We start from the raw sequence: 13,256 nt of genomic DNA, 5'->3' as shown, positions 1-13,256 counted from the left end.
TGTTTTCTCCTTTATTTCTTCTTGGATTCTTTCAATTAACACCATGTTTCCATCTTTTGTTTTTTGTCCTAACCAGGGCTCGAGCTGTGATTCGCCATTGTCGCCAATTGCGAATTTTTTTCAAAAGTGGCGAAAAGAAATTCATAAGTGGCGAAAATTAATTTTTTAGATGTACCATGTACAAAATTTGTGTAGTCCTGGTTAGCTCCTTTGTTTATTCAATATACACAGATAAGTCCCTTTGTTTACTTAATGCAGCAGAGGTGTGAAAACTGAAACCTACATACAGGAAATCACGTCTCGCTTGAACGAACAATGCTGACTAGGTAACTAGCCTGGAGCAATAAAGGGTTACTTGCTTGAAATAATATAATTTGGATTAAACAAGGGGGGATAAAGTGTTATTCGAAGACGAAGTTGTAAAGAAAAGATTTTTATCAAAAAAATCTGGATCTATGTAGATCGTTTTTTGTTAAACCGAAAGTAGGGAAAGATGACGAAAATTGTAAAGAATGGCTTCAAATTTTGCCTAATGTAAATTTTAAAAAGTGTACATTTATATACCATTAACTGACAAAGAGTGAAAAAGAATTTGGTTTGGAAACAGAATTATCTTTAGTTAGTAAATTACACTGAGTTATTTACAATAACCTGAGCTTGCATATTAAACCCTGCATTGAGTCTCCAAGTTGTTAAGTTTCAAACCTAATTTTCATTACTTTTTAATTTACTTCTTTTCACAATTAATTAATGAAATGATGAAAATTTCCATTTTAAAAAAATGTCATATTTTTACTAGGTCTGTAGCCCCCCCACCCCCTCCTTCCCAGGCGAAAAAAATATAAACAAGAGGACATTTTCTGTCAAGAGTTGGCTGATATCAATACAATATCAAATTAATTGTGTAATTCCAACATTATTATTTTTTTTCTTTTTTTAAATGGATACTACCATAAGCTTTAAACATTACAATTTTAAAACAATATCTGTGTCAGATAAACATAATAAAAAAATTGAATAACAAAAAGTGCATTGCATTGTCGAGAAATCAGATGTAAGTATGCCTTTTCTTAAAGCTTGTGTCGCGAAAAGTGGCGAAAAATATTTTCGGTCCAGTGGGAGCCCTGGTCCTAACTTTCTTCCAACTTCCTTGTTATCAAAAACTACCCCTACAGCTCTAAGACATGTTGCACTGTTTTCTTTGTATTGGAATTGGGAAACATAACCCATTACTCCATTCACAAGTCCGTCTTCCACATTGCAATTTCTTGTGAGCATGACTCTTGCATTGATGGACAATAGTAAGGAGTTCGGAAGGCCATCACTTGTTGATTTTAGGAAGGGTTTGTCTCTCTTAATCAGTTTTCCAGATGTTTTGTCCTTCTTATGATCTTCAGCATCAATTTCTAATAAATCTTCACACGTCTTTCTTAGCATTGTCAAATTGAATGTGTTTACTTCTTCGTTCGTGCAAAACACATGAAGAACATCCTCTGGTCCTTCTCTGAGACACCGTTCTAACATCAGATTTTGCTCCTCTGTTAATGGCTCATTTGTCTGTCTTACACGAAGGGAGTTTAGCACCTCGGCAAATGACGTATCTTCCTTTTGCCTCATTATCTGGTTTAATTCGATCACTTTAAAAAAGTCGAACCAGTAATCCACAGGATAAGTCAAATTCTCTTTATAGAGTCTCTCATTTTTCCGCTGCTTAACAGGAGGAAGCTGATAGAAATCCCCCACTGCGATTACACAAACACCTCCAAATGGATCTTTGCATTTTTTAATTTGCACTAGCCGCTCATGTACATAATACAGAAGCTTTTTGTATACCATTGATATTTCGTCAATGATAAGAATCTGTATGTCACCTATCTTTACTCTCATTTCACTAAGGCTTTGTTCTCCTAATGGCTCATATGGCAGAGGCAGATATTTTGTTAGTGAAAATAAATGATGAAGCGTGTTTCCGCCAATGTTGAAGGCTGCTGTTCCCGTGAATGCCGATAGGAGTACAGTGACCTTTTCTGGTTCACACGTCATTCTAGAAAGCAAATGTGACGCTTCATAATGAATTGCTTTTATGAGATGACTTTTACCAGTGCCTGCACCACCAGTCACAAATAAGTGCAGAGGTTCACTTTTCTTGCCATTTATCTTTGCTAAACACCACTCTCGAAGCAAATAAAATATCTCACTCTGTTTTTCATTCAAATTTTGGAGAACTGTTGACATTTCCTCTCTTGAAGTAACATTTTGGTGAACATGATACAGCACATCTGCATTATTCATCTCAGTCTCCATATCTGGAATAGCTTCCCTATCATTCTCTTGTTGCACTGTCTTCTCTTTCCTCTGTGCTATACCTTCTCTTCTTAGTACTTCTGTTTCTGGACATATGCGTGACCACGCATCCTCTGGTTCACCATCCATTTCATATGCTTCTTGGGCAATGTCCAATGACTGTTCATTTTGTGCATAATGGGAACGATTCAAATCTACAATTGATTTCACCGATTGCAATCGTCTTGTCCCTTTAATTTTCACATGACCAGTTTCATAGAAATCCTCATATAATTCGAATCCTGGAGGCTTCAATTGTTTCTCTGTTCGGTAAGGGAGAAAAAGTTGCAATATAGATCGATGATATTTTTCCGACATATTTTCAACATTGAATCTCGGATACCTTACAACAGCATGCTGTGTTCGTGTTCTGCGTTGCACATATCCCTTACCATTCTGCAATTCAAACACATTCTCGTTTTCTTTTTTTGGAACTTGAGATTTAGCAAGTACTCTGAATTCGGAGCAGAAGTTTGCGAGACACATGTTATGGAACATTGGCTTATCTGGACGGTTCTCATAACGCTCAATTATGTTTGTCATCCAGATATCATTTTCATCATCATCCTCGTCACTGATTATTTCTTCATCACTTGATTTCTTTTTGATCAAAGACAGTGGTTTGCTTAAGCGTAATGGATTGTCACCAACGGGAATAAAAACAACTTTTCTCGAACACTCTTTCATTTTTAGATTGCACACCCTATAAACAGCTTCCTGAGCACTGACCTCCCTGTGATGTAAGTATGCAGATCCAATTTTTTTCATTGTCTGTCGAGCATTGAGATTTCCCTCTTCTGCCTCTATTTTTGTTTGTTTCAGTAACATGCCCATCTCCCTTTCTGATTTTGATATGTAGGAAACGATGTATACAATACAACTGAATGGATCCAAAACAAACTGAATGTCCATGTTAGCATCCCAACATTTCAAGAGACACTGGTTATATTGGTTCGTCCATACCTCATTTGGGTTACGTTGGAGAACAACTGACCTCCTTGCTGTTATCATGTTATAAGCTTCTTCGTATAGTTCCTGAGTTAGTGAAAGGTCATCAAATACTTCTTTTGTCGTTTTTCCTTCGCCATCATTTTGTATTTTATCCCATACACTTAGCAAAATTTCCTTTGCATATGCTTTGTTTACTTTCTCCTCTCGAGTCTCTGCTTCAGACTTATCTTTGTTCTCTTCTTCTGAAGAAATTGTTATAAATGTCCTTTGGGATGGAGGCCTTGGGAAATTGAACCTACAATCAGTGCCTTTCTTCTTGCAAGATTTTGAATGATTCTTGCTATGCTGTTGTACATCCAGGACACTTTTTCTCAGCTCTGCGTCATCAATTTCCGAGGGTATGCCACATGTTACATATTTGTCAATGAAGTTACAGACAACTTCCTCTCCATCAGAGTCAATGTTAGGAGCATTTGACACCCAGTATAAACAATGCATATGTGGTGATCCTCTCTGCTGAAACTCGACTCTTTGGAAAAAGTCTACCACTTTTCCGATTGGTTCACAAGGTGAAAGAATGACCTCTTTATGAAATACCTGAAATCTATGTTCGAACATTCGAGCAACTGTGACAGGATTGCATCTTAGAACTTCATTCTTTTCTGACCATTCCATTTCATCAGGATTTCTGTCATCACTCTGCTGCCTTAATATAGCCCTAACTGCATCATTCCATCTATATTCTGCAGCACTAAACGAACAAAACCAGGTTGGGATTCCTAACTGCCGCAACATTGCAAAGAGATCTTTCTGAGCAGTTGCCCAATATGCGGGTGTTCCTCTTATCGGTTGCATGAACCTTATTGCCTCATCATTCCTCAACAAACTACAGAGCGTAGTAGGATCTTGAAGCATATTTGCTGTCACTGGTTTCCCGCTAGAACATTTTGACAAAGATTTTCTGAGTGAAATCCGAGTTTTTTCAATCACTTGGTTGAGTTCGGACATGTACTGGCTAAAGAAAATGTAATTTGTGTCCTTTGCAAACCTATTATCCGCATTCATTAACCTATTGTTAAAATACCTAGATAGTGTTAATTTTTGTGATCTTTCTTCATTCCAAGAAAATCTTCCGCTTGGGAAATGACAAGGAAACGCTTTTGCTTCATTTCCAGGCTCTTGTAGCATTCGCACAGGATTCTTCCCTTCACCAGGTGCAATGTTGTAAACATCATCGAAATAATGGTCCAAAACTTCTTGTGCAACATCTACGGGTTGTAAACAAGTGTCAAATGCAATCATTTGATCATCGTTTTCATTACTCTCTTCATTTTCTTCTTCACAATCAGTCATTTGCCCAGGAATTTCCATGTCATCTTTCTGAATGGATTCAATTATGACATTTTTGTACCACTGATTGTTCTCTTTCAAGAATGTCAAGGCTGACATTACATGGTTTGTATTAACAAACTGGTATTCAAAATAACCTTTGTACGCCAGCTTCCTTTTTAATTTCACTCGCAACAACAAGTTATCATCCCCTTGTTTTGGTAAACTGGTAGTTTTTCTCATGTCTGAGGGCACACAAATAACAGGTCCGTGTACATTTCTTTGTCCACCATGTGGAAGAGCCATGATTTTCATGAACGGTATGTGAAGTGCAATGAGATGTTGTTCTAAGCTGTTTAAGTTTGCCAACTCAGGTGGAATGTCCTCTAAAGTCATATTGTTTGCAGCAGCCTCTGATGGTGCTTTGCCACTTAATATTTTCCTATGGCAAGTGTAACAAATCCATGATGATGATTTAGTGCATGTTTCCGGACATGATTCAGAACACTCATGGAAATACTTGCCTAGCAAACAAATATGTGAGATAGTTCTTGCTGCTTCACTTTTTTCATACATTTGATGTTCACAAACTTGTACTTGATTTCTGAACAACAGCCTATGACAACAAGTACATGCATAATCTGGTCCTTTCGATGCATTTTCTTTAAATGATCTCAAAACTTCTTCTGCCTGTTTCATTTTGTTTTTTTTAATTTTCCTATTCTGTTGTACTCTACTCTTTTTTCTCTCTTGAACATCAGGGGATGACTTGTAGCTAGTCTTGCTACGATTCTTCGTGAGTAATTGAACTTCAGCATTAAATTGATATCTTCTTCCAGCTTGTTCTTTCTTTTCAGCTCTAAAAGCTTCATTCCTTCGATACCTACAGACATTGGCAGCCTTGTTCTTTTTTCGGTAGAATTCATCTGCCTTGTATTTATCCAATATTGTTCGTTTTAAATTGGCCTTATGCACAAGATCAGTCCTGTACTTTTCAGTACTTGCTTTCTTAACATTTTTCTGGTGTTCCAAGTCAGTCCTGTACTTTTCAGTACTTGCTTTCTTAACATATTTCTGATGTTCCAAGTCAGTCCTGTACTTTTCAGAACTTGTCTTCTTGACCTTTTCCTGATGTTTCAAGTCTGTCTTGTACTTTTTTACACTTGCTCCCTTCACATTATTCTGATGCTTCAGATCTGTTCTGTATTTTTCTTTACTTCTTCTTTTGGCACATTCTCTGTGCTTCAAGTCCAACTTATATTTTCCAACACTTTGTATCTTCTTTTGCTCTTTATAATTCAAATCTGTTTGATACTTTTCTTTACCCCTTTTCAAAACCTTTCCTCTGTGTTCAGCATTTAAGGCATATTTTAACTGGTAAGCAATATTTCTATGATAACGATGCCTGTTGCTCAATTGTGCTTTCAACTTATACTCTGCATTTGTATACATTTTCTTTTTATGCTTCAACATTTTTTCCCTGAACTCCTCATTTTCCTGATATTTTTTCTTTAGGGCAGCCTTGCGATTTTCATTCGAGTCCACGATCACTTTTAATTCTGGAGCCTTGCGCCTATTTCTCATATGCATTTGCTTTTCTTTTCGAAGGATATATTCTCTTCCACCAGGATTATTCATGAGGAAACAGTCAATTTTTGCCAACCTTGATGTCACTTGCAAAACAACATCATAATGATTCTGTTCTCTGTGATATAAATAAATTGCTTCTCCCTGATCTCCTGATTCAGCACACAGATCATGCCCACTGAACTGAAGCCACCTCATATCTGAGTAAGTGTATATGTCTACATTCAACATATGTGCTGTAGCAAGAATCTCCAATTCCGTTGCCCATATACCTTCCTGTGTCATTTTACTTGAGAGCAAGTATGATTGCAAAGATCCCTCTGATCGCATGAATTGTCGAAATTCTGTTTCATTTTTCAGCAAGTGTTTACAAACAGCTTCACGAATTTGTTTGTGATGGATTTCAGAGTTTGTCAAGCTAAATGATATAGCCCTGAAAAAGCAATTCCCATCTCTTTCAATATCTTTACAGCTTCTAGGCACACCCATATCTCTTACAGATACTGAACTGTTGTGACGTCCTAAAACGACATATGAAAACCCCATTTTCTTGCACAAATCCTTCTGATTCTGAACAGATAAAGGAATAAAATCATGCTGCTTGCTTTCCTCGTCCACAAAAATCAATTCATCTGTATGTAACATCTCTGGTTGTTCTGTTGATAATGCATCCTGATTTAAACCTATTTCTTTTCCTAAATCTCTCTCAGCTTCTTCTTGGTCATACACTTCAGCCACAGCAAAATTCTTCAAGGAACATAATACCCCTGTTAGTTCACATTCAACAGTTCTTGAAAATCCCATTGAAATTGCTAATGACCTTAAGTGCAAATAAACATCATGAACATTCTCTAATAAAATTCTTGTACTCTTTCCATGCATACTAAGATATCCACGAGAACATCTTGAATGGGAATCAAATATGAAAAACCCATCAGTTGTCTTCCCAACTACCAAAGTATTTCCTCCAAAACATACAAAACATCCGACTGTTTCATGAAGTGTCATTTGCAGAGCTTCAAAAAGGGGACAAGCATTAAAATCTTCATAACATGGTTCCTCCTCTGATAAGCTGATTAAACTTGGTACTGATACCTTCACTGTGAATTCAAATGTTTTACTGAAGCATTCAAAATACTGCGGCAACTCTTCAACTAACAAATATCTACTTGTAACTGAAGAACTGTTCTGTAGATATGTGTATAGTTCATCCCCATTCACTAAAACTTTGTTGACATCAGCTGTTTGCCAGATTTCTGCACTTTTCAGAACATGATAAGCTATAGCTGATAGACAATTTGCCACACATTGAGTCCCTGCATTGTCACCAAACATAGGATCAGCTTGATGGAAAGAGCCCTGGACAGATACAGGATATGATTTTCTTGCTTCTAAATTTGTATTCTCCTCACCAGGGCAATCCTGCATACTACTACTTTCTTTCTGATCACTTTGTACCTTCAAATCTCTTATATTCTGACCCTTTTTCCTGTGAAAAATTCTTTCGTTTGTTGATTTCATATCTTTCTTTCCATCATTTTTCAACTCATTTTCTATAATCTCTGTATCATCTCTGAAACCCAACATACTTTCTACAGACTCCAACATATCTCTTTCTCTGTTTATACTTTCTATAATATCAGGTTTTTCGTTCAAGTTTCTGTTTGATATTCGTATAGTTTCCAGTTTAGAATTCGTTAAAGTGCCCTCATCTTTTGATATTCTACTGGTCTCCTCCATCCTGGAGGTATCCAGCTGCGCCTGTCCTGCTGGATCAGACATATGCACTATGTCCGATCCAGGTGCTCTCGGTGGAGCACAAACCCACGGTGGGGAGTCAGTGGACGGTGCCTTGCCCTCGTCATGGACAAACAGACGACTTCCCCGAGGAGATGGCAACCTCGGGGCAGGTGAATGCATTTTCACTCGAGGTGAGGCCTGCACCCTGGCCAGGGGTTTTTCCTCTTTAGGTGGAAACCCCATCGAACCAAGCCCCGGAAAATTACCGGGAGGAGCTGAATCAGCTCCATCCACTGTCCCGCAAGGAACAGCAGACTGTTGTGACGTCAAAGCTGTGACCTCATCTGGCAGAATTCCTGCAGTCCTTTGCCTTTTTTCTCTTTTTCTCATCTTGTCTTGAATCATTCTCTGTCTTGCAGACATTTTCCTTTTCTTTGCCATCTGAAAAAAACATTATTGATACACTAGAGATTACTACAACTACCCTGAAGACAAGAGGCCCATGGGCCACATTGCTCACCAGAAAAGTTTTGACCATTTCGTTCTTTGCAAGATTTCCCCTTTGAATACTGTACAGCAGGAAATTAACTCGCTGAGTTAATATTCGCTATATTCGCGGAAAAATTCCGCGAATTCAACATACAGTGAATAATTTTTTAAAAGATTTATGAGGATAAATTGAAATTTTATTATTTTCTGTGATTAGTTGTATACTGTCTTTATAATTATGAAAGTGTATGGATCAATAACAAACACGTATGCATCATATGTTGTTGGTGTTTTTAAGGAGGCTGGGGGGTCAACAAATTAATCACAAATTAACCATCAGATTTAACTTAATTGTTTTAGCTAAGGTAACATAAGCTGTCTACTATAATTTCACAAAGAAAAAATTCATACATTTTAGTTTTAAAATTTGATCATTTTCTATATCTTCATACGGAGCTCTCCTTTTAAAGGAGATAAAAATAGTCTGAAAATGGCTGCCACACCCCAGCCTCGTTAAAGCTTAGTACCGTAATTGATAAATTTATTTTTAAAGCTATCGATTAATTTTGCCATCTAGTAGACGTGCGATGTAATTATTTAACAAAACATGTTTGTTTGTTTAAAATTACCCGTGCTTTTCACTCTGTCATTACCTTTAATCAAGGCACTTACGTAGTAAATAGGGCAACGACAATCAATTAATTTCAATTATATGACTAAAAGTTTCAACAGTTTGACTATGGTATAATTTTTTTTCTGATTTGGACACAGAAATAAAAAAATCTGAATGCGTAACATTATTTTCACTTCAAATCAGGTGCAGTCCAGTGTTATGCTATTATTCAATTGGGATCAACATTGACACAATATATAGACTTAACTTCCTGTCTGATATGCGCGATAAACATGCAAGACTTTCGTAAGATAGAGACGGGGAATATCAGTTCACACAATAATCACCTAAAGAACAAGAAATCTGTGAGCCAATGCTCACTAGTAATACCCCTGCTCTGATGTGAATAAACACTATCATGTAAATATATATATCAAAAGTTCAATTGAAAAATAAATTGAATCTCACTTTATAACATGTTTCAACAAAGAGTCAAACATCTGCGATGAGCAGTTGCTGAGAAAACTGAGACAAAAATGTGTTATGTATGAAACGAACAGACGCACAGACAAACAGGAAGTTGACATCGGATTTCAACAACAATGTATCCCAATGTATGGCAAGACTCAGACAAGATTGTATTAAAATTTCAAGCTACTGCCGTGAGAACTTGCTGAGAAAAACTCCGAAGAAAATTTGTTATGTATGAAATGAACAAACGCACAGACAAACAGGAAGTTGACATCCGATTTCAACAAAAATGAACCCAACGTATGGCATGACTCAGAGAAAATTGTATTAAAATTTCAAGCTTCTGCGATGAGAACTTGCTGAGAAAACTGCGACTAAAATTTGTTACAGACAGACACACGGATGGACAGACAGACAGACACACAAGGGCAAAACAGTATACCCCCTCTCCTTTGGAGCGGGGGTATAAAAATGCTTGCAAGTACTGTTTAGGAAAAGTATTTTCCTTTGCGCGAATTCAAACGACTGTGATTTCCTTAAATTTGAACAAATCGTGATCTTTTCCGACAGCAATTTTAACCTGCTATACAGTACACATTGTGACACCACCCTACCTCTTTGATCATAATTTACACAATTTGAAATCTACACTACAATAAGATGCTCTGATTCCTCAACGTAAAATTTGATTCCCCATTGTGGCCTCGCCCTACCCCCTGGGGTCATGATTTTAATAATTTAGAATCTACACAACCCAACGATGATTCCATGTAAGCTTCAGCTTTTCTGGCCCAGTGGTTCTTGAGAAAAAATTCTCAAAGATTTTTATATATTTCTATGTAAAACTTTCATTCCCCATTGTAGCCCCGCCCTACCCCCGGGGTCATGACTTCAACAATTTAGAATCTACACTACCCCAGGATGCTTCCACATAAGTATCAGCATTTTTGGCTCCGTGCTTCTTGTGTAGATTGTTTTCAAAGATTTTTTCTATATATATATATTTTAAAACTTTGATTCCCCATTGTGGCCCCACCCTTCCCCCGGGCGGTCATGATTTGAACAATTTAGAATCTACACTACCCCCGGATGCTTCCACATAAGTTTCAGCTTTTCTGGCCAAGTTTTCTTGAGAAGATATTTTAATGACCCCACCCTATTTTTGTCTTCTCTTGATTATCTACCCTTGTGAGGGACTTGGCCCTTCATTTTAACAATTTAAAATTCCCCTTCACCCAAGGATGCTTTGCACTAAGTTTGGTGGTTCTTGAAAAGAAGTCGAAAATGTGAAAAGTTTACAGACCGATGGATATACGGACGGAAAGACTGACGACAGACAAAATGTAATCAGAAAAGCTCACTTCAGCCGTCAGCTCAGGTGAGCTAAAAATGTATCCCACCCTACTGCATGCCTCAGAGAAGATTATGTTAAAATTTCAGCATCTGCTATTAGTATTAACTGAGAAAAATGTGACTAAATTTTTTTACTGACAGACACATGGACGGACGGACAGATAAAACAGTATACTCCCCTCTCTTTCAGAGCGGGGTATAGAACAGTATATAGAAAAACATTCCTATCATTGCAGGATTAGAGATAATTATAAATTGATAACTATAGGACGTGTTTAATTTTTACAATGGTGTAATTAACAGTATTTTGTAACTTTTATTGGTAAACAAAATATATAAATTTCCAACAGTACGGCACAAGTTATAGCATGTATTACTTTAAGTTAAGTTACACTACTGAGAGTGATACTTTGAAAGAATGCGAAAAAACTTATCACAGTTTCACAATAATCACATGCAACATAAACAAGAGGTATCGCTCACCTGAGCATTGTAGCTTGGAAAAAAGCAGAAATCAGTTTATTATTGAAAAGTGGTTCCAATCAAACTTTAAGGGGGAGAAGGTATGATTTGAACAAACTTGAATCTACATTAACTAAGGATGCCTTCTTATTTCTTTAACTACCTGTGGCTTTATTGCCCTTTACATTTGAACTTACATTGTTGCCCCGCCCTACCCCCGGGGGTCATGATTTGAACAAAGTTGAATCTACACCATCTACGAATGCTTCCATATAAATATGACTAATCATGGCTTCGCTATTCTTGAGAAGATTTTTCATGAATTGCCTATAAATTTTTATGTAAAACTTTGATTCACCACTGAAGCCTTGCCCTACCCAGGGGGTCATGATTTGAACAAAGCTGAGTCTACACTTCCTGAGGATGCTTCCTTATATTAAATATGATCATTCATGCCTTTAGTATTCTTGACAAGAAGATTTCTAAAATATTTTCCTAAAAATGTCTATGTAAATCTTTGATCGTTCATTGTGGCCCCGCCCTACCCCTGAGGGTCATGATTTGAATAACTGAATTTACGTTATCTGAGGATGCTACCATATAAGTTTCTTCTATCCTTGTACAGTGGTTCTTGAGAAAAATATTTTTTTTTAAATTCCCTACATATTTCTATGTTAAACTTTGATCGGCCATTTTGGCCCTACCCTACCCCTGGGGATCATGATTTGAACAAATTTGAATCTACACTACCTGAGTGTACTTCCATATAAGTTTCATTTTTCCTGGCACAGTGCTTCTTGTGAAGAAGATTTAAAAAAAAAAACTTTATATTTTTTATGAAAAATTTTGATCAGCCATTGTGGCCCTGCCCTACCCCCCCCCCGGTCCATATTTGAAGAAACTTGAATCTACACTATCTGAGGATACTTCCATATAAGTTTCAAGTTTTCTGGCACAGTGGTTCTTGAGAAGAAGATTTTATAACATACCACCAAATTTTCACTATTTCAGAATTATCTCCCCTTAATCAGGGTGTGGCTCTTCATTTGAACAAACTTGAATCCCCTTCACCTAAGGATACTTTGTGACAAGTTTGGTTCAAATTGGCCCAGTGGTTCTTGAGAAAAAGATGAAAATGTAAAAAGTATAGGACAACGTCAACAATACCAACAACGACAGACATCGGACAAATTTTGATGAGAAAAGCTTACTTGAGCCTTTGCTCAAGCTTTTTACTGTTTTGTATATTGTGTTATTTTTGTTTTCTACAAATAGACCCCTAGAGACCTCCACCTTTTTATCATTTTTTTGATGTCCCTACTTTTTCAGTTGTCTTGAAACAAAAGGGTGCTCATTAATATGTAGCACTAATGCTTACAAGTAAATATTGTGACAACTTATTTATATTCATTTGGAGTTTGATTTTCCCACCTTTTGAATATAGGTGAAGGTCACTGTGTATCAAAAAGCACGTGTTTGAACTAAGTACCTCCAATAGTTCATGAAGTAAATAAACATTTGATAATGTTAATTAGACTTGTATATTTTCCGCACTTTAATGCAAAATATGTCTTAAATATTATGATATTAACCAATGAATCATTCTATCTATATCGAAGCATACATGCTATTTATAGAACGACTTGTGATTGTTGGAAAAACCCACATGTGCCTTAACAAGTGTATTGCTTTTATCGTGTATTCTATATTTTTTTTTATAGAAAGATATGTAACTGATAACATTCAATTGGTACACAATTAATAATTCATGCATAGCGGAAAGCATGGGGGCAACATGTGATGCATGGCGGGAGATCATGAATGCATGGCGGTACCGCCATGCAAAAACGGCCTGGGGAAAACACTGGTAATGGAAAGCTTTGAAATCATGAAAGGGGGGGGGGGCATAAACGTGAAC

At 36.9% G+C, this 13,256-nt stretch overlaps 1 protein-coding gene across 1 annotated transcript; it reads right to left on the bottom strand.

Annotated features, from left to right (window-relative positions):
• Nucleotides 1–293: 293 nt before the first annotated feature.
• Nucleotides 294–8,373, bottom strand: LOC134273904 (uncharacterized). Its single transcript, XM_062756123.1, has 2 exons — nucleotides 1,174–8,373; nucleotides 294–335 (listed from the first exon to the last, which is right to left on the bottom strand). The coding sequence occupies exons 1-2, from the start codon at nucleotides 8,371–8,373 to the stop codon at nucleotides 294–296; spliced, it is 7,242 nt and encodes a 2,413-aa protein (XP_062612107.1).
• Between the last annotated feature and the right edge of the window lie 4,883 nt (nucleotides 8,374–13,256).

The sequence above is a fragment of the Saccostrea cucullata genome, unplaced genomic scaffold (assembly GCF_032062105.1).
Source record: "Saccostrea cucullata isolate Sc308-1 unplaced genomic scaffold, CSIRO_AGI_Scuc_v1 ctg10975, whole genome shotgun sequence".
In the NCBI taxonomy this organism is placed as follows: domain Eukaryota; kingdom Metazoa; phylum Mollusca; class Bivalvia; order Ostreida; family Ostreidae; genus Saccostrea; species Saccostrea cuccullata.
The sequence above is the reverse complement of the archived record's forward strand: the minus strand, read 5'-3'. Positions and strand labels throughout refer to the sequence as shown.

What these genes read in the sequence shown, in the direction of transcription:
- LOC134273904 (XM_062756123.1), bottom strand. Translation starts at nt 8,373, where the DNA reads ATGTCTGCAAGACAGAGAATGATTCAAGACAAGATGAGAAAAAGAGAA. An exon ending in GTGCAACATGTCTTAGAGCT is followed by an intron (nt 336 to 1,173) that starts GTAGGGGTAGTT and finishes TTATTGCTCCAG; the next exon opens with GCTAGTTACCTAGTCAGCAT.